The sequence below is a fragment of the Manacus candei genome, unplaced genomic scaffold, assembly GCF_025592945.1.
Source record: "Manacus candei isolate 608988 ecotype Guabito, Panama unplaced genomic scaffold, ASM2559294v1 h1tg000057l, whole genome shotgun sequence".
Taxonomy (NCBI): domain Eukaryota; kingdom Metazoa; phylum Chordata; class Aves; order Passeriformes; family Pipridae; genus Manacus; species Manacus candei.
Genome location: NW_026138105.1, coordinates 1782755 through 1801056, shown reverse-complemented (window position 1 = coordinate 1801056; position 18302 = coordinate 1782755). Strand labels below are relative to the sequence as shown.

At 42.7% G+C, this 18302-nt stretch overlaps 1 protein-coding gene across 7 annotated transcripts in view; it reads right to left on the bottom strand.

Annotated features, from left to right (window-relative positions):
- Positions 1-1434: 1434 nt before the first annotated feature.
- Positions 1435-18302, bottom strand: part of RBM39 (RNA binding motif protein 39) — a 30449-nt gene continuing 13581 nt past the window's right edge. For 3 of the 7 annotated variants that reach the window (XM_051803311.1, XM_051803317.1, XM_051803313.1), the window contains 12 exons: positions 18152-18205; positions 16667-16784; positions 15960-16112; positions 15254-15391; positions 13614-13679; positions 12387-12591; positions 12110-12187; positions 6572-6604; positions 5366-5441; positions 5117-5222; positions 2520-2598; positions 1435-2433 (listed from right to left, as the gene is read on the bottom strand). In XM_051803311.1, coding sequence (XP_051659271.1) covers positions 2333-2433; positions 2520-2598; positions 5117-5222; positions 5366-5441; positions 6572-6604; positions 12110-12187; positions 12387-12591; positions 13614-13679; positions 15254-15391; positions 15960-16112; positions 16667-16784; positions 18152-18205 — 1207 coding nt within the window. In that variant the 3' untranslated portion in view covers positions 1435-2332. Of the gene's footprint in view, positions 2434-2519; positions 2599-5116; positions 5223-5365; positions 5442-6571; positions 6605-10353; positions 10521-12109; positions 12188-12386; positions 12592-13613; positions 13680-15253; positions 15392-15959; positions 16113-16666; positions 16785-18151; positions 18206-18302 lie in introns of those variants that run through there. The other 4 variants (XM_051803312.1, XM_051803314.1, XM_051803315.1 and 1 more) reach the window with 3 other exon arrangements.

Sequence of the window (18302 nt, the reverse complement as noted above, 5' to 3'; positions counted from 1 at the left end):
ATTTACTCCCAAGACAATGAGAATTAATCATCCTTGGTACTGCATTAAAGTTCCTGTTTCACCAGTGTAAGTACAGCATACACAGGCACTTGGGCAGCTCACATTCCCCATGTGGATGTGGAGCAGCTCCATTGCTTTCAAGCATTCTTGAGTCTAGGAAAGTTTACTGGGAGGCTAATTCAGATTAATGATTGAATTTCTCACCTCTTGCAAAAAAGGTGGGTTGGAGCCAGTCCCATTTCTGAGTTCCAGGTGACAAAGGGCAGGTACCTTCACAGAGTGAGGGACCCCAGGACCCCGGCAGGCTGTAGGAGCTGTGCTCCCAGAAAGCCTTTTCCTACAACCTGCCTTAGCAGGCCCACAGTGTGCTGTGTTTCCCTGGGAGAGCTGGGAATCCCTCCCACCATTCCCTGGCCCCAAAGCACTGCCTGCAGCAGACCTAGGAAATGGCGGCCGGTGTTGCAATGTGCCAGTACTTGCCTTTTGAAACAAGGCCTCTTTCTGCTCCTGCCTGAGGAGACAGGTGAGTGGCAGCACTGCCTGAGCCAGCACCTGTACAGCCCTGACCTGGTGCAGGTGCCTTTTTCCCTGTTTTTAAGGTGGAACCAATCCAGCCCTCAAAGCCTGTTCTCAGCCTGCTGCCGTGGGCTCAGCCCAGACAGCTCCTTTACCTCCAGCTGGCACTGAGGGACTAATACTGGACACTAAAGAAAGAAAGCTCAAGCACAGAGAGCAGCTGTGTCACCAACCCCCAGACCCTCCTGTAGTGTCTTCCTGGCCCCTCCCCACCTCCGTGCTCCCTCCACTCACCTGCTCCCAGTTCCTGGATTGCTGAGGACAGTCCCTTGCCCCACTGCAGCTCAGGCACAGCCCTGCTGAAGAGCCAGTCATCCCAGTGCTCTGGGAACAGCAGCAGGATCCCTGCACTGCCTGCCGAGCCTTCCCCCACCAGGAGGAATGTTCTCACTCCATACTCTCCACCTTGGCCAAACAGTTTTTCTGAGTGGTTAGAAAGGCCAGGGAGGCAGGACAGGGGTAGGAAGGGCAAAGCACAGGGGAGGCTCCCTCCAGAAAGCAGAGCGAAAGCCAGTGTAACCGATTCCTCCAGCTCCAGGACTGCCAACCACCTGTGAATGATGGGGGAGGAGGTGGGCAGGAGGGAGGCAGCTCTGGGATGAACCTCCAGCAGGCCTGAGGAGGGTGAGCTGTGCCCAGGCCCTCAACAACTACGGTGACAGAGCAGAGGGTTGGGAACAGCAGGAACCAGCTCCTGCATGTGCTCTGAGCACGTGGTATCCCACGAATCTCCACCTGGGATACCTGCAGTGGTATCCCCGACATCCACCATTGCACAGCACCCATCACTCACTTGCAGGCCACAGCACACACTGCTTAAGTCACAGTGGGAGAGCAGAGAAATAAAGCTTCATGAAGGCCTTTTTAAGAGAATTTTATTTGAGTGGTTCTTACAAAGATTGTTGCAATATGAAAGTCTTTGTCTGATAGAAATATCAAGCTGTCTTGTCAAACACACTGAAGTAACCCAAAAATATATTTCAGAGCTCACAGAGCTTAAAAAGAGCAAAGATTATATGCAACCAGAACAAAACACGTTTCTGTATTTCCTACCCCTTTTCAGCCTTGGCTGGAATCTGTCAGCTCTGCCTCACTGCACACGTGGAAACTCATCCGGAAATGCAGAGATCGTTTTGTTTGGAAACTTAGACACACCTCACAGTATTTACAAAGAAACTTTTACAGATACATTAATCAAAAGTTACCATCAAGAAATAAAACCCTTCAATCCTTCTATTCTTACCAATTATTCAGCACAAAGCAAGCTGAGTAGCTGCCGCAGTCAGCCTTCAGTAGCCTTTTGGATTTTTCATTTGTACAAAACACTAAATATGTCCCTTCATCCAGTCTCTCTCCGATATTGCCCTTGAGCAGATCACCCACATTTAGTGAAATGTAAAATGTCTTTGCTGCATTAAAAGAAAGGCTCGTGAAACATTAAAAATGTCATTATGTCCCATCTGCCTTTTACAGAGAACTTGTTATCTATGAGCTACTTCTCAGTTCCTACGGATCACCTTAGTCAATGTACAAGAATTACAAGGCAGAACAAGAAGTCAACAGCTTTGTATACAGTGGAAATGCTAGTTAGGGAGAATGAACACACTGCATTTCTGCTTACTTCGTTTTATTTTTAAAGGTAGCAGGAAGTGTACACAAAATGACATTAAATCCTTTCCTTTAGTTTTATCTAAATAAAAGATAACTCAATCTTCCTCCAAAAAATACCTATGTACAAAACTGACTAAATTAATCTTCATCGTCGAACGGGAACCAGTAGTTGGGTTGCAGTCATGGAGTCTGGGAAAAGGCTGTGGTACGTTGGAAGAGGTACATACGCTGCTGTGATCATTTTACCTGAGCACAGGATCAAACAAAAACCATCAGTGGCTGGGCATTTCTGCCAGGGGTGACTGAGTAGAGAAGGGCCGTGAAACACCCACCTGCAAACCACCGCCCGTGCAGCGCGTTGACGGCCGCGATGGCAGCGGCGATCGAGGGACACTTGACGTACACGTTGCCCTGCAAGACACAGCGAGGCAGCCTGTGAGGAGGGGACACATCCACGGGCTGTGCCTCAGCCAGCCCCTGGCCACACCTGCCCCGCTGGCATGGACCAGTGACAGAAGGAACAGGGGAGAAGGGGGCAGTGTCCCGACAGGCACTGCCCCACGGGAACAGTTAAGGCAGCACCACATCTTTCTAAGCAGGATTTTCCAAGACAGCCCAAACGTGCACTCATCTGCTCTCACTGAGAGCCCTCTAGAGGGGCCCTGAAGGCTGTGAGAGGACAGCACAAGGGGTGTAGCTGCCCCCAGGGGCTGTGAGCCACTGACCTCAGCCACAGATCCCTCTCTCCCTGGTCTGAGCTCCCAGCCCGATTCCACAAGGAGCAAGCACGCCCCATTCCCCAGGCCAGGAAGAACACACAGCACCTCAAGGGAGACTGATATTGTAAAAATTCTCCTACATGACCTTCAGCATCTATCTGTCTTTACTTGAACAAGGACTGAGGCAAAGGGAAAACCCCATCCCAGCAGGGCAGGAGGCCTGAGATGGTCCCCAGGGTGAATGACAGACTGATCTTTGAACTTGGCCAGAGATACCTGGAGTTCCCCATCTGTAAATCAAGCACTGTGCCTCCCTAATCTGGAGAACTGCAATAGTCACATCCAACAACTCCAAGGCACACAGATGCCCACAGCAATGCGTGGCATTTTTCTGGCTGCCTGCTTAAAAATAGACTACCATCAGTAATTCCTGAACCAGATCAGATTCTAGCTGAAAGAGGTTTTTCAGGAAAATAATATATTAAGAAACAGACTTCCCTGTAGCAGCCTTTGCCAGCCTGTCCTAACTCTTCCCACGGTGATCTAGCTCATTCCCTGCTCAGGGGCTGGTGATGAAGGCATTAAGCAATGAACACACACACACCTCTGCTCTCAGCCTCCTCTGCAAAGGCACCCAAGCTCCTTAAACCCCAAAATGAGGTACAGCAACACAAAGCTGTGCCTTTCCTTGACCCCCCAGTGCAGTACACCAGCCGTGCACTCAGCTGGGACTGCAACCCTTTCATCCACAACAAATCACCCCTCATGGCCAAGCCCTGACAGTCTCAGTGTGCAAGTCTGGCTGGGACAGAGTCCTGAACGTGCCCAGAATCTCAGCCTGCAAAACAGAGCAGCACAAGAAAGCTTAGGTTCAAATCCAGTATTTTTAAATATGGATGTTTTATATCTGTGCTACTGTAACAAAATGGGTTTCTTTTTTTATGAAACATTTAACTCACAACACAGTAGCTGTAGCTTTTTCTTTTAAATCCACTTGCTAAGGTAAAACAGAATTGCAGCTCTACGTGCTCAGAACGTATGTGAGGGATGTTGAGGGCTGGTGCATTTTTGGTGGGGCTGTGTGATGATTTTTTTTGTTTTGTGTTTAGTTGGGCTTTTGCAGGGGGGTGTTCTGGGCTGTTGGTTGGGTCTTTTTATCTGTCAGAGAACAGTGATCTCTCAGACAGTAACAGACACACACTGTGGGAAAGGTTTCTGCCTCCCAGCAGTCCAATACAGCAGTGACCTTGAAGATTACAAGGTGCCAGGGACACTGTTTTACATACTAAACTGCAGCTCCCATCTAAACTCTCTGTAACCCGTGGAAAAGTGTGTCAGGTGACATTGTGGCAGCTGCACAAGGACAGCAATGGTCAGTGAGTGCCAAGTGCATCACCAGGGCAGACCAACCCCACCTAAACAGACTGGGACAGCAGGGTGGGTTCCAGCCTCACACCACAGCATGGAACACAACAGGACACCTCCAGGGTAGAAACCAGCCTGACTGTGAGACCATCTGAAAACTGAACTTCAGTCTGGGCTCTGAATTCTTTATAAAAGGGGTTCCAGGTGGCCAAATTTATTTACAGACCTTCCACAGTTTATATATTCTAAGAGCTGAAATACAGGGAAGAGGTAACTAATCTGGGGATTGTGCCAACACAGTGAAGAAAAACATATTCACCAGTTTAAGATGCAGGTATGAACCTGGAATTCCCTGCTCTAGCTCCAGGCCCTCAGACTGTCCCCTGCAAGGCTCTAACGTCACCAGTGACCACAACTGTTCCCAAGCCTGGGCTGAGGCTCACGTTTCCTGCACACCTCAAATCTGCTGCAGCAGGGGCCCTCTGTGCTGAAGTCTGGGCTCTCTAGAAAGAGGAAACTGGAAGTCCCTGACGTGGGGGAAATGCACAGCTTAAGGGAAAAGCCAAATGCCTGAACTGAACTGGTCACTACTCTTCAGCCACAGAACTTCAGCTGGGTAAATCTGCAAGAGCAGCAGCAGCAAACTGCTCATATCCACATCAGTTACACACCATGATTCACAACAGGAGGGAACCACCAACATCCTGGACAAACTGCAACACTGCTTCAAGAAATTTAGGTTCCATTTAGGGAAAACCTCCATATTTGTAATGTTCCCTCTAGACAAAATAAAGCAACAGAGCTGCTAACAGAGCTGCTCAGTGTCCCCCCAGAACCAGGCATACCTGAGCTGAGTTTTTGTCTACATAGATGTGGATAACTCCTCCATGTTTGTTACATTCCTCAATCACATCATCTTTAATTTCTGTGTCCCAGCCAGCTTCTTCTTCACTGTATGGGGGGCAGGAAAAACAGGACAGAGATTTCACTCAGACAAAATCCAGCCCAAACTCATTAAACACACTCTTGCAACATTCTGATTTCTTTCTCACATGTAAAAGTCATCAACAAATGCCACACAATAAGTCACTTACGTTTGAGGATTAAACATGTTGGAAAGCTGGAAGCACTGTGTTGCAAGTGGTTGTACAGAAGCAGCTGCAGCCAGAACTGTTGCAATGGAAAAAAAAATACCAGTAAAATATCTACAAATGGAAAAAAAATACCAGTAACATATCTACGAACCCACTATGTGTGGCTGTAATTTAAATGAGTATCTCCTATCTGTTTAAAATCCCAGCATTCAGCAATGGCAGAAACAGTTCTGACTAAACAGAAATTGAAGGCGGGAAAGCAAAACTCATAAGGAAACACTACCAGTGATAGATCCATTTAAACTGATCAATACCAACACTGGCACATATGAACCACAGCTGAAGGTGAAAAGTGATAAGATAATCCTGTACATTGATTTTGGCAAATTTTCCATGTAAACATTAAAAGGCAGAGACACATGCATCTTCACCTGCATCTAAAATGTCTGCCTGAGTTGTATGCCAGAAGCACCTTTAATGTTTTGCTCCTCATGGAAGCTCAGTAGCAGCTCAGGACAGAGTGGCACCTCCCCAGCTGACTGCACAGCAAGGACAGAGACCCTGGTGAATTCTCAAAACCTGTTTTAAGCACGTTGAATTATGCTTCAAAAGTGTATCTGCACTTCTGTCCCTTGAAAATGCAGATTACAGGTAACATTTGACAACAAAAATTATGAACATTTAACTGCAGGATAAATTTATACTCCTTCCCTGTAACTGTGGAATTACTACTTGTCATTTCTTGCTGCTCATCATGCCAGTCATCATTAAACACTGTCCCACAGGTGCCCTTCCACAGGCTGCAGCTTCTGTCAGTGGAGCTGGAATAACGTCCCTCTCCCCCTGCACTGCAGATATTTTGGGTTGTGTAGTCAGATAATGAACAACTCAGAGACAGAAACCCCAGCTCCTGATTCTCAAATGACCCCTCTAAGCAAGGAGAACACCCCCAACCCAGCCACACCTAAACCCACAAACACCACCCCCCACGTTTTCTTGGACTAACACATGGCTGGGGAATGTCACCAACACAGAGCAAATGCTATGAAGGATTTCCAGTCAAAAAATCAATCACAGCATGACTCCCCAGGGACACCTACAGAACACAAGGCCTCAGTGTGGGCAAACTCTGCACCACAAGCATTTCACTTACAGCCATCTGCAACAAGACCTACTAATTACAACTCACATCAAATGCTAGTTTACCTTCATTCTGCTGGGACAGTCTTGTTTGTAAATCTAAAGAAAAATACAGAGAAGTTAATTAGTATGCTTGGTAGCATCACTGCCTGCCAGCCAGGTTGTTTAGCCTGTATTTCTGTGGTTAAGAGCTTATTCAAGTGCCTCAACCCACTCTCACAGTTCCTCTCTAGCTGTGAGTACCTTCACTAATCTCAGCTCCTCAGCTGGGAGATTCTGTACTTGACAGATTCCATGACCACAAAGGTAAGCGTATGTCAAAGAGAAACAACACCTTAAAGGACATGACCATGTCCTTTAATTCAATTTATCATCCTCTTCTTGCCTTTGCTGTGCTTGAACTCTTTACAATTTATTTCCATGAGAAAACAATTACAGCAATTCTGACAGGCAACAGAGGTTTGACATCTTTATTAACAGAAAGCAGTTAAGCACAGTTATAGAAACCTGACATTCTCAAAGCAGTTATCAAAATTCATTTTGAGTAGAATGAGGTGATATTTCCCCTGCTATCTTTCCATATAGATGTCACAATGACAAAAGAACCTTTGGTATTTTTCAAATTCAAAACATTTTCAAGAGTTGAGAACATTTAATTTGCCTAGAAAACACTACTTACTTGTTTAGTAACATACAGCTGTCCCAACTGGAAGTGATGGGACCAAACAAATGCCGACTTTCTAGCCATGACTTCAACACTCAACATCTCAAAATGAATAGCAAACTTCAGAATTCAAGAACTGCAAGCATAAGCCCCCTCAATAATGTTCCATTTAGCACAGAGACAGAAGGAGTAAGAAGACTGAAGTAAACCATCATCTTAATTCACTGGTTTAGAGAGCAGCAAAGTGATAGACACCAAGCAAGCTTCCAAGCTTACCTGGGAACACCTGAGGGCATCAAATATGAACATACTTTTTCCCTTTCTACTAAACCCTCCTCGACAACACTGGAGAACCAACAGGAGTGATTTTTTTTCTCTCTATCTTCCTCAAGTGCCTTCCCAAATACCTTCCTAAGAACACATTCTGAAAAGCAAGACTGGAAGGAGCAAGCTCTGAAGGCCAAGCTGTAACAAGAGCTGGCTACATTTGGCATGTTTTCCATCCAGATCTGAACACAAAGAAAACCTCACCTCCATACAGTGGAAGTATCATAATGGCAAAGGCTATCTTAGCCTGTATTCTCTGCAGAAACTGCATGGATTTGGCCAAATCTGTAACTAATTACCTAGTTACTTTTGAAAACAAAGGTGTTTAAAATCTCTGAACTCCCTCAGTTTCCATGAGGACAGACACTCTGACCCAACTGCACAGGCACATCGTGTCCAGCTGAACTTGTCCCACGTGGGCCAGCTGGGGCTCTAGAGCCAAATGCTCCTGCCCCAAACCTGCACATACCACCAGTGCAAATTCTGTCCAGGGCCAAGAGCCAGAACAGTTGTAAATACAGCAAAAAATCAGCTACCGCTGTCTTGTGCAACAGTTTCATCAGTTAATTATCTACCACCTCTGAAACATAACCCACTGTTCACCAAATCTTTCATCAACTCACTGAATTCTCTTGTTGTTCGTGTCTGAAGAATAGTCCTTTCCTCTCCCTCCTAAAATCACTCAGAATTTAGAAATTCATTGTCTCTCTTTACCGTCAACTCTTTCCCTACACGTAGTTTTAAATAATATGTGAAAATTAAAATTAATACATCTGTCAAGTTCAGATCTAGGTAACTTTTCCAGTATGTTCTGTATATATAACCTCTTTGGCATGATGGGAGTACAGGCTCAGTGCACAGAGAAAGCAGAAATACAGAAACAGCTACCAAACACTTTGTGTCTAAAAACAAAACGAAGTTGTGTGTTTATTTTGAAATCCAGATGGCTTTAAATAGGCCAAAGCCTGCAAGTAATGCCCAGTGTCCCAAGCCATTACTGTGAAGAGAACAGAGACCAAACAGAGGTCTCATATGATAACACCTATTCCTCCTTCTTGGGCAGCACACCATCTCAATCTCTTCCAAAACCAGACAGCTCCTTCCACCAGGATGGAATACTTTGCCCCAGAAAGCATTAGAGGAATGTTCTATAGCCTGAATATTTTAAGTTTCACATGTTCAGACAGAGAACAGGGTACACAGCTACAACTATTTACGTTAAATTCCTTTTCCTGCTGGATTTTTTTCCACGGGAATAATGGCCAAGTTCTCAGGTCTCCAGACCTGATTCTTTACCTTCCCTATTTTAGCTTGACTGAATCCCTCCTGAAGGTGGCTGATCAGAACTGTTTGTGGGTGTGTGGCTCAGGTGCTCAGTGTCCTGCCTGCAGGAGCACAGCTGATCTTGGCAGTGTGTCAGCTGCCAGGTCATACCCTGTCACCCAAACTGCACTATTTAGGTATTTTCCTCCTCCTGGGCAACCTTTCACTGCTCAGCTCCCAGGCTACAGAACTGGAATTTGATTTAACCACGAAGAGGTGAACAATATATAACACCCCAATAACCTCTTACTGACAGCACCTCTGTGTTCACTCACCTCACCCCCACTGTTCACCATTGTTTTTCATGTAAGTACTAAACAAGATAAGCCCAACACCTGAATTTTGGCTTCAATAACAGCCTTTAACCTTCCCAGCTTTCACCTGGAAAAAGTCCCTCTTCCTCTGAGCCAGCTTCTTTACACACCTTGTACTTCCTGTGCTACCCACTTCTCTGGCTTCCTAACTCCCCATCGACAGGAGCCCAAAGTTCAGTGAGAAGAGCTCTGCTATGGCTGCTCTGCCCAGGAAAGGCACTTCCATCAAGGACTGGTAGCCTCGAAATGCAGTTTCTCTGACAGTTTGCTATACTGTCATAATATTCTCCCTTCTTTAGTATGACTTCTGAAGGAGTGAAGTCGAGATAGTAACAGGACCAGAATCTGGCCAGATGGCATTTTAATTCCTTTCTTTTGAGTGTAGATAATTTAGAGTTATATGGTCCAGCTACACACAATATCACAGACTTTAAATGTTTATTGACAATACCAGAGATGAGATCTCATGTTTCAAGCATCTTTTCCCCCCACTCATTTCCTGGGAGTTTTCTTCCTCCTCTGAACTGTTTACACTCAGCTCTTTTAGCTTTGCTTCTACCTCGGGAATAATTTTTTTTTTTTACTACATATTCCTAGCTTACCCTCCTCAAATTCCAACCTTTATGACCACTGTACCCACTACAAACTGAGGCAATGAGATACTTTAGAAATACCTTGGGAGTAGTTTTTCATTCACCTGAGCCCTGCTTCCTTTTTGTTCTCCAAGAGTTGTAAATCTTCATCTATCCTTTCATGTATTTTAGAATGTCTAGCTCAGTTTGACTGCTGGCAGGTAATTTTCTTTCTATCTGTTTCCCAAACTAAAAATATTCTTTTGTTATTAGTCCTTTTTCTTATTTTTCATAGGCTGTATGCTTATTCCTTATTTCTTTTGAGGTAGTTAATCCCCCGGGTTCAGTGGGGAGCCCATTTCTAACAGGGCTTTTTCTTCTTTCTGTGGAATACAGATCCAATACAGCATTAGCAATGTGGAACAGAAGAAACTTCTCACATCCTGCCTGTTCAAACACCCAATTTGCTCAGACCAGATGACTTTATTGCCTTGTTTCTTCAACCATTGCTTTTGAAATCACAAGCCTTAGTTACAGACCTGTTTGTTTATCCTTTCATTTAAACATGAGCAACTCATGATCCCTCAAGTCAATGGTCATTTCTATTCTCATCCATAACATCTTCATTACTTACCAAATTGAGTTTAAAATAGCATCCCCTCTTCATGAGTCAGTGAGTGTTTGATGAAGAAATTTGTCGGATATCACATCCAGGAATATCTGGGCCCCACCATTATTACTAGCAATTCTTCTCCAATCTGTATCAGGGAAGTTAAAGTCTCCCACAATGACATAATTCCTGGTAGTAATTTTCTCTAACAAGAGTAAAGAGATCTTTAATCCATAACCAAATCTCACTTTGGGGATAGCTCATGACTCTATGGCAGCAAAAAGCTTTATCTTTTTCCAAAGTTACTTAAAGTTGCACATGTCTGCATTATTCCTTTTGTACAATACCAGTGGAATAAACAATGCTACCCCTACCACTTTCATTTCTATAGTTGCTAAACATGCACCTTCTTCAAACACCTGTATTCAACCTTATCATTTATTTCTCCATAGGCAGGTTATCTCATGCTGATTCCACCTGTCTGAACAGTTCTGTGTCAGGTATTTCTGGCCATATTCTTGATTTGGTGAGCTTGGTGAGATTTTTTTGGCCTTGTTTGTTTCAAATGGGAAAGGATTGAGGGTTTTTTTAAATACTTTTCTCATTTCTGACTGCCTACACCTGTTTCCACACCTGACTGCCACACTACTGTATCACCTGCATTAACAGTGATCTAACTTTAGTGGTGGTGACCTTTCCTTCTCCTTCTGATCTAGATACACTTTTTCCTTACCTCTGTGCTTTTTTCATCCTTTTCTTCTTCAGCAGACAACCAACATTTTCCTTTCACTAGCCAGTTCCTTTTCCTTCCAAGGGCACATCTCTAGAACAACCCTATTATATTCTTTTAGCAACTGTCTAAAGCTTTACATGTGTGCTCTTCATAGGACTGCACCTGACCTTCAGTAACATGATCCAGGCCTATCTTATTAAGTCTGAATCACTTCTGTCACAAACTCTGCTGGAAGGCAAAACAACAATGCCACCTATTCTTTGCTACTGTCCTGACACTTTCTCACATGTTCCAGCATCTTGTTATTTGTGACATTAAGTAATTTTCTACTGCTGTGACAGTTGAAAGTTCTCTGTTCTTATTACTAACTAAAAGTAACAAAAAGAAGAAATTCCACTCTGTGAAACCCTGACCTCCCGTGGGAGGTTATTCACTGAACACCCCTTGAACAGTTTGCTGTTTAGGCCAGTAAGAACTAGCAGCAGCAATCATATATTCAGCCTCACTCCAGCATACCCACCTGCAGAACACACGAACAACCACAGCCAAATCCAAGCAACACACATTCCCTGACATACAATGTCCTTCCTCACCAGGACACACACTGTATATGTCTAACACTGCTGCCACCCTCGGGACATGTCCCACATCAAGTCCTAATAACCTCCCTGCCCCTGGGACAGCCCAGGCTTTTCACAGGGGTCAATGCTCGTCCAATGCTGGGCCTGCCATTTTTAGCAGTCAACACTTACAGTGCAGTAGAACTTACAAGTTCCCATTAGCACAGAGAATAGTACAGATAAAGAGATGAAGGCTTGGGATGAATTAGGTGAACTACAACAGATTTGCAAAAATACTGCAAAGTGAATCACACCCATCCCAACTGTGATACTGTCCCTGGTTATCTGCTTACGGATTTGCAGCGTTTTACAGTGTGTCAAACACACTGCAATACCTGTGTTTTCATTTTAAAAGATCACAAAACATATTAAAGTACCTCTTGTCACAGAATTATAAAGCAAAAAGTAATTTTGAAAAATAAACAGGTCATCATTTCTTACCTGTCACAGCTCCAAAGGCCAAAGAGCCACTCATTTGCAGAGCCTGCTGTGCAGCTGGGGGAATCTGCAACCCAGTACCTGCAACACAACACAGACCTTGGAGCGGGCACTGCCACTCACTCAGGGATGCACTAACACAAGGATCAGAAATCTTACTGTTGTCAAAAGATTAAAGAGACCATTTCATGCAGTTATCCCAAGTTCTGTGGGGGGGTTTAATTCAAACTCTGCAAACTCGTGTATTTTTTGCATATTTCCTATTAAACATCACACCCACCTTCTGCAAGTCTTGCCATCAACTGAAGGCGACCAGTTGTTCCCAAGTCAATTCCAGTCCGTTCCAACTCATCACTGTCCAAAAAGGAGCTGGCACTGGAAGCATCAGTACGCTCAGTTACATGTCCCACTTTCATTGGCCTCCCAGCCAGCTCAAATCCATTGAGTTGTTCCAAGGCCTTTTTGGCACACTCAGAGTCTGAGAACTATAGATTGGAAAAGGGGAAATTCAGTAATACTGCCTACAGGATTCAGCAACACTTCTACTGTATGCAACATTCACAATTACAGAAACAGAAGAAACTCTCTAAGATAACAGCAACAAGCTAACTTAAATATGCTCTGAATTTTTAATTTAAACCAAACACACAGATTTTGGTATTTACTGTCTCATATTTAGGTAATGTATTTAAACATAATTATAGTTCAAGTTACAGCATCTAGATACTGCAATCAACAGATGTCTTGGGTTGCAGTTCTCTTAAAAGAGTGACAGTCACTTTCTTTGTAACCTTACAACTGCCATGGTATTTACTGATTATTCCTAACAGATGTCCTGCTTTATGCTGCGAAACATCAAAATAAACACACAAACATTTTATCAGTGTTAAAACCGTCAAGTCTGAACTATATAGTTAGTTTGGTTTCATTTGTGTCCAAGTGCCAGAGGTCCCAGCCGAGACTTTTGTCCCCATGACAAATTGCCAGGTCAGTCAAGAAACTCAAGTTCACAAAATTGTGTACCTGAGGGCAAAGAGGAGAGATGTTTTCAACTGAAAGTTTCATCTTCTAAAATTTTATGTCCCCCAAAAAGCTCAAATTCAATCATTTTCACAACTGTGAAAAATGCCAGTCTTTACTAGTGTCTTTGCCTGCAGAAGGCAGCATTTGCTTTCCCAGGCACTGACTCCAAAGGAAACTATTCCCACCTAAACACATCCATTGCTCACCCACAATACCCAGACAACTGGCAGAAACAAAGGAAAGGGCCAGTGCTGTGTGTCCTCTACATGACACTTCTAAAATGGGACCTAACAGAGATAAAGTAGCAATACAGTAGCTACTCTCTAGATACAACAGCAATATGGATTGATAAGGTATATATATAGTAGCAATGTAGACTGCTGCTATATATACACATGACAAGGTTATATATATATAGATACACTACTGCATGGGAAGATTACACCCAGAAATGGCCTAAGAAGCCCAGCAATCCCAGGCATACCGTAATGAATCCATATCCTTTTGAGCGTCCAGTTTCACTGTCCATCATCAGCTGAATGCTTTCAATCTGAAAGATAAGAATAAAGCTATTTATTATCAGACATTTTGGAACAACCTACAAGATACCAAAACACAACGTGGAAACAGCCCTGACAAATACACAGACGTGACTGTGAAACCACTGTTTTCATTGGGGTTTTTTAATCAGTTTCTCGTTCCTTCCTCAAGTCAAACTTAGTGTACTGACAGCCAGACAGGTGCTCCCATACTGAGACAGAAGCAGGTAAACGTAAGGGGTTTGAGTGCAGCTCCAGGTAGAGGTTTGCTCCTGATGCAACATTCCAGCAGATCATGAGCACACAGACCCCATCAGATCCTCACTGAAACACACTGGTCATGCATCTCACATGCTGAGAAACTGTTTCACAAGCTAAGAAAAGCAGTTTGCGTGACTGACCAGGGTCTTTAAGAAAGGACTGTACATTTTAATAATTACTGGTATTTGGGAACTCCTAGAAGTTTACAGTGACTGAAGTTAAAACACGGTGCTGAGTCATCCATGAGCCATAAAGTAGTGTTTGGAAGAGACAGCAACACAGAAGACAGAACTGAGTTTAGGACTGGAGTATATGGAATAAGAAGGAAAGACCTTCACAGCTCTACGTGTAACCCTCCTAAAACTACCTTAATGCTACTGTCAGACCTTGAGAAAAAAAAAATAAACAAGAACAGCAGCCATGTGGATTAAAATTTAATCAACTAGAGCAATTTTCTAGGGTTTTGCACAAGAGATTTAAAGGGATGGGCATACTGGGTCTGAATAATGCATGTGAAAAGCACTGCCACCGTATGTATGAAGCAGGGTTCATATCCAAAGACAGTATGAAAAGAATCCAAACATTAATGGACTTCTTTTTCCTCATTAAGTACCTAACTTTCCCCTGTCTCATAATGAAATACCCCAGGTACCTTGGCACAGTACAGCTAACAGTTATTGGAGCTCCACTGGAAACTTTGGATTTGATCTGTTCACTTCCATGATTCTCTCTACAAAAACTTATTGCCATGCTGCAAACTAAGGCCCAATGCTCAGGAGTGAGAAGGGGCCCAAGCTGGAGCTTCACAGGCCACACCACTAGTTCTTGGTCCTTACATGAGCTAAAACTTGAGCAAAAAGTCCTCAGACACAGCTGATAGATAGCAAAATATTCCCAGACCTCAGCCCCAATCCTGTGCTTTGTGCTTTAACCTGTGAAACAGGGCCCTCATTCACAATCACAGATGGGAAACATATTCACAAGTCACAGGAGCAGGATACAATGTAGGGAGTTTTTGTTTTGTTTTGGGTTTTTTTTTTCCCCTGATCCTTAATTTAGGTACTCATGGAATTCTCAGCTTTCCTTTGTAAGATCTGCCATTCCAACTCACTGGACACCACCACAAACCCAGGTCCTCATCTGTTCTCTAACACCACCCACGCACCCAAAGCCTGGGGATGTTTATGGGCACAGCAGTGCAAGAAGGGAACAAACGTTCCGTGGGTGTGAAGCTGAATTATTTGCAGAAGCTGTGAGTGCTCCACAACTAATCTAGGTTTCTCAGATAAACTACCACAACACAACATGCCAAATTAACATTTACCCTGCCAAATGGCTCGAAGATTCCTCGAAGCATATCTTCAGTTATGTTGAAGTGTAATGATCCCACATAGAGTCTCATGGGACCAGCACTGCCCTTCTGCAGATTGTTTGCCATTGCTGCTGCTCTGTTTTTCTCTGCCTAAGAAAAGGAGAAAATAAAAACTCACCTTCTGTCAAAACTTAATAAAAAACCCCAACATAAGCAGTATATATCTATCAGATCAGAACTAGGCAGATTCACCAAAAGACCACGAGCTATTGTATAATCTGCAGACTATCCATCGGACTTTAAATTAAAATCCACAGAACCCAAGATGATGACCAAGTACAGAGACACAGATTCCAAAAGCCTTTAAACTGAAAAACTTCATGCATAATTCTGGCTTATATCTAGTAAATTAACAGTTTTTACACATGCTGGAAAGCATACACAATATAACCTACAATTCTGTAACACTATTTCAATTTCTTTACTACTACTTGCTTGAAATCTGTATCTTCAAAATGCATTTATATCACTTTGGATTGCTTTAATTTGCCTGTCATCTATGGGAAACAAAAGTCCATTTATAATTAGCTTAAATAATCATCCTTGTTAAGGTTTTCCAAACATGCAATGGTAACCAAACTTTCAAACATTACGTTTCTCAGCAAGACACAAAAGGCATAACTCAAAATGAACAAAAATGATATTTACAACTCCTTACCTGTGATGCCTGTACTATGATGGGTACACCCAGGACTCTCTGTCCAGTCAGTCCTATTGCCAGGGGCACGGAACTAACATCAACAAATTCAACATAAGCAATTCCCTTTGAACGCCTGGAATTTCTATCTGAAATCATTCGCACATCACGAACCTGAAAGGCAAGAATTGACATGAGTACTTTGGAGATAAAGGAAAAAACCTAATGCAGCCCATTCCTCAGACAGGTATTAATAATGAGATGATCATCTGCCAAGCCAATGGCTTTGTAATTGTGCTGAAAATCTATGGCAGCATACAGCTTTAACAAACATATCCCAGAGGCAAGTGAGCACTAAAGCTGCTGTTCGAAGTCAAATGTAGTGTATGACAAAAGTTTTTCAAAATTAGAAGTTAAATGAATTTTCAAGTTACACTATAACTGACAAATCTATCTGAAAAAGACAGAAAATATGAAAAATGAAGTTGTTTGAACCAGAATTGAATCGACATGTTTTGCATCACATCACATGAACAATGAACTCCTGAGAAATTACATTTTCACGTTCAAAGCCTTTAATAACTAGTTCATCGTCATTCATCCCCCTTTGCACAGGTACAGGAAGCTCCACTTGCTTACAATCCTCAAAAATATCAATCCTGAATTTAAGTTCTACTGGGACAGCTTGAGGCAGTAGTCAGGTTCATTTTAACTTCCCTATTAATTACCTTCCCTACTGTAGAGAAAAATTCTTCCAGGTCTCTTGGTCGAATTCTTGCAGCCAACTGCATGCAGAATACTGTTCGAGCATCCCTCTCTTCAGGGGTAAGATTATCAATAGGTTCTCTGGAAAGAGCAAAGTTCAGTTAAAAAATAAACTGAATTAAGCTAACTCATCTCTGGACTGCATATGAAACACTAAGTAATCAGTACTTCCCAGTCTAATAGTGAAAAACACACCTGCTGTATTTAAAAAAGGCAGGGTTAAGAAGTGAGTACCTAATATTAATATGATAATCTATTTACTTGTATAACATGCCTGAATATCCTGTTTCAACTGCGAGCATTAAATATGCCTGAAAACTTCTATTTTACCTCCAGAGGCCCAAACTAATCAGAGATACCATTTTGCTGCTGTCCAGAAATGGTACCAGGCCCACTGTGGAGCTCACAGTCACGAAGACGAGATGAGAGGACGAGGATACAAAGGCCAGCAGGGTGAACTGGCACAGACCAGCTGCCCAAACTCTCAGACAAGTAGTGCCAACCAGGCTTTGCAAACTCACATCTGGTATCTACCCAGTCACCTCAGAGTCACTGCAGCCACTGCATAAACAATACTGACATCCATGTAAATGGAATTCCCAGTCCTCAGAGTTTCAGCTTGTTAACTCATAAAAAAAATTAAGAATAGTGAATAATTACTCTGATCCTTGACACCAGAAGCACTAGAATAATTTTATTTCAATACTGAACCACTATCTGAAATTAGATACACCACTTCTAAGGTGTTGAAGCTTCAAATCTAAAAAAAAAATCTGACTTGTAGTCAAGTACAGGACAGAATCAGCATGCTGGATCCTGGACTGAGTTTTCAGTCATGGAGTACATATTTATATTAATGTTATTATATAGATATTAATCACTGAGAATACAAAAGAAAAATTTACACTGAATTATCTTAGTAAGAGTTTGCTAGTCATTAAAAAACAAAACAAGATTGGTTAAATTTAACTGCATTAATGTAAGAGAATAATCTCATTAGCAGCTATCTAAATCTAATTTCCTTAATGAGAAGCCTGAGAATGGATAAGCACCTCCTGCATTTCAAAGGTATCGAGCCTCTCTAAAATTAACATGAATAAATACTGAAAAGCAAAAAGAAGCCTTTGTACTTTTCCATTCTTTAGATTATTAAGCACAATTTAGCACAAAAGCTAATTCAATTCACGATTAATGGGCAAAAGATTGAGAACACAAATGCAAAAAACCAAAGCAAAGCCTCTTTTGCAAAAACAGATGTTATTTACAACTGTTTATGACATGGGAAGAAGGCAACATATTAACAATGTTCTCCTCTCCCAGGATTTCTAAATGAATTTCAGTATCACTTTTGAGTATTATTGCATTAATGCATTTTTTTATTAATGCATTATTTCACCATCACCTTCCCAACTTCAATAGGACAAAAAAACACATGTAAAAAGCTGTACCTGACAGGGCTCTTGTCTTTTCTGAAGGGACTTTTGCTCCTGGAGCGACGTCTGCTAAAAGGAAAGAAGAAACAAGATTAGAAGAAAACCTTCAAATACACCACTCTGATTTTAATCAAAATCTACTAATGATATAATAAAAAGTAGAGAA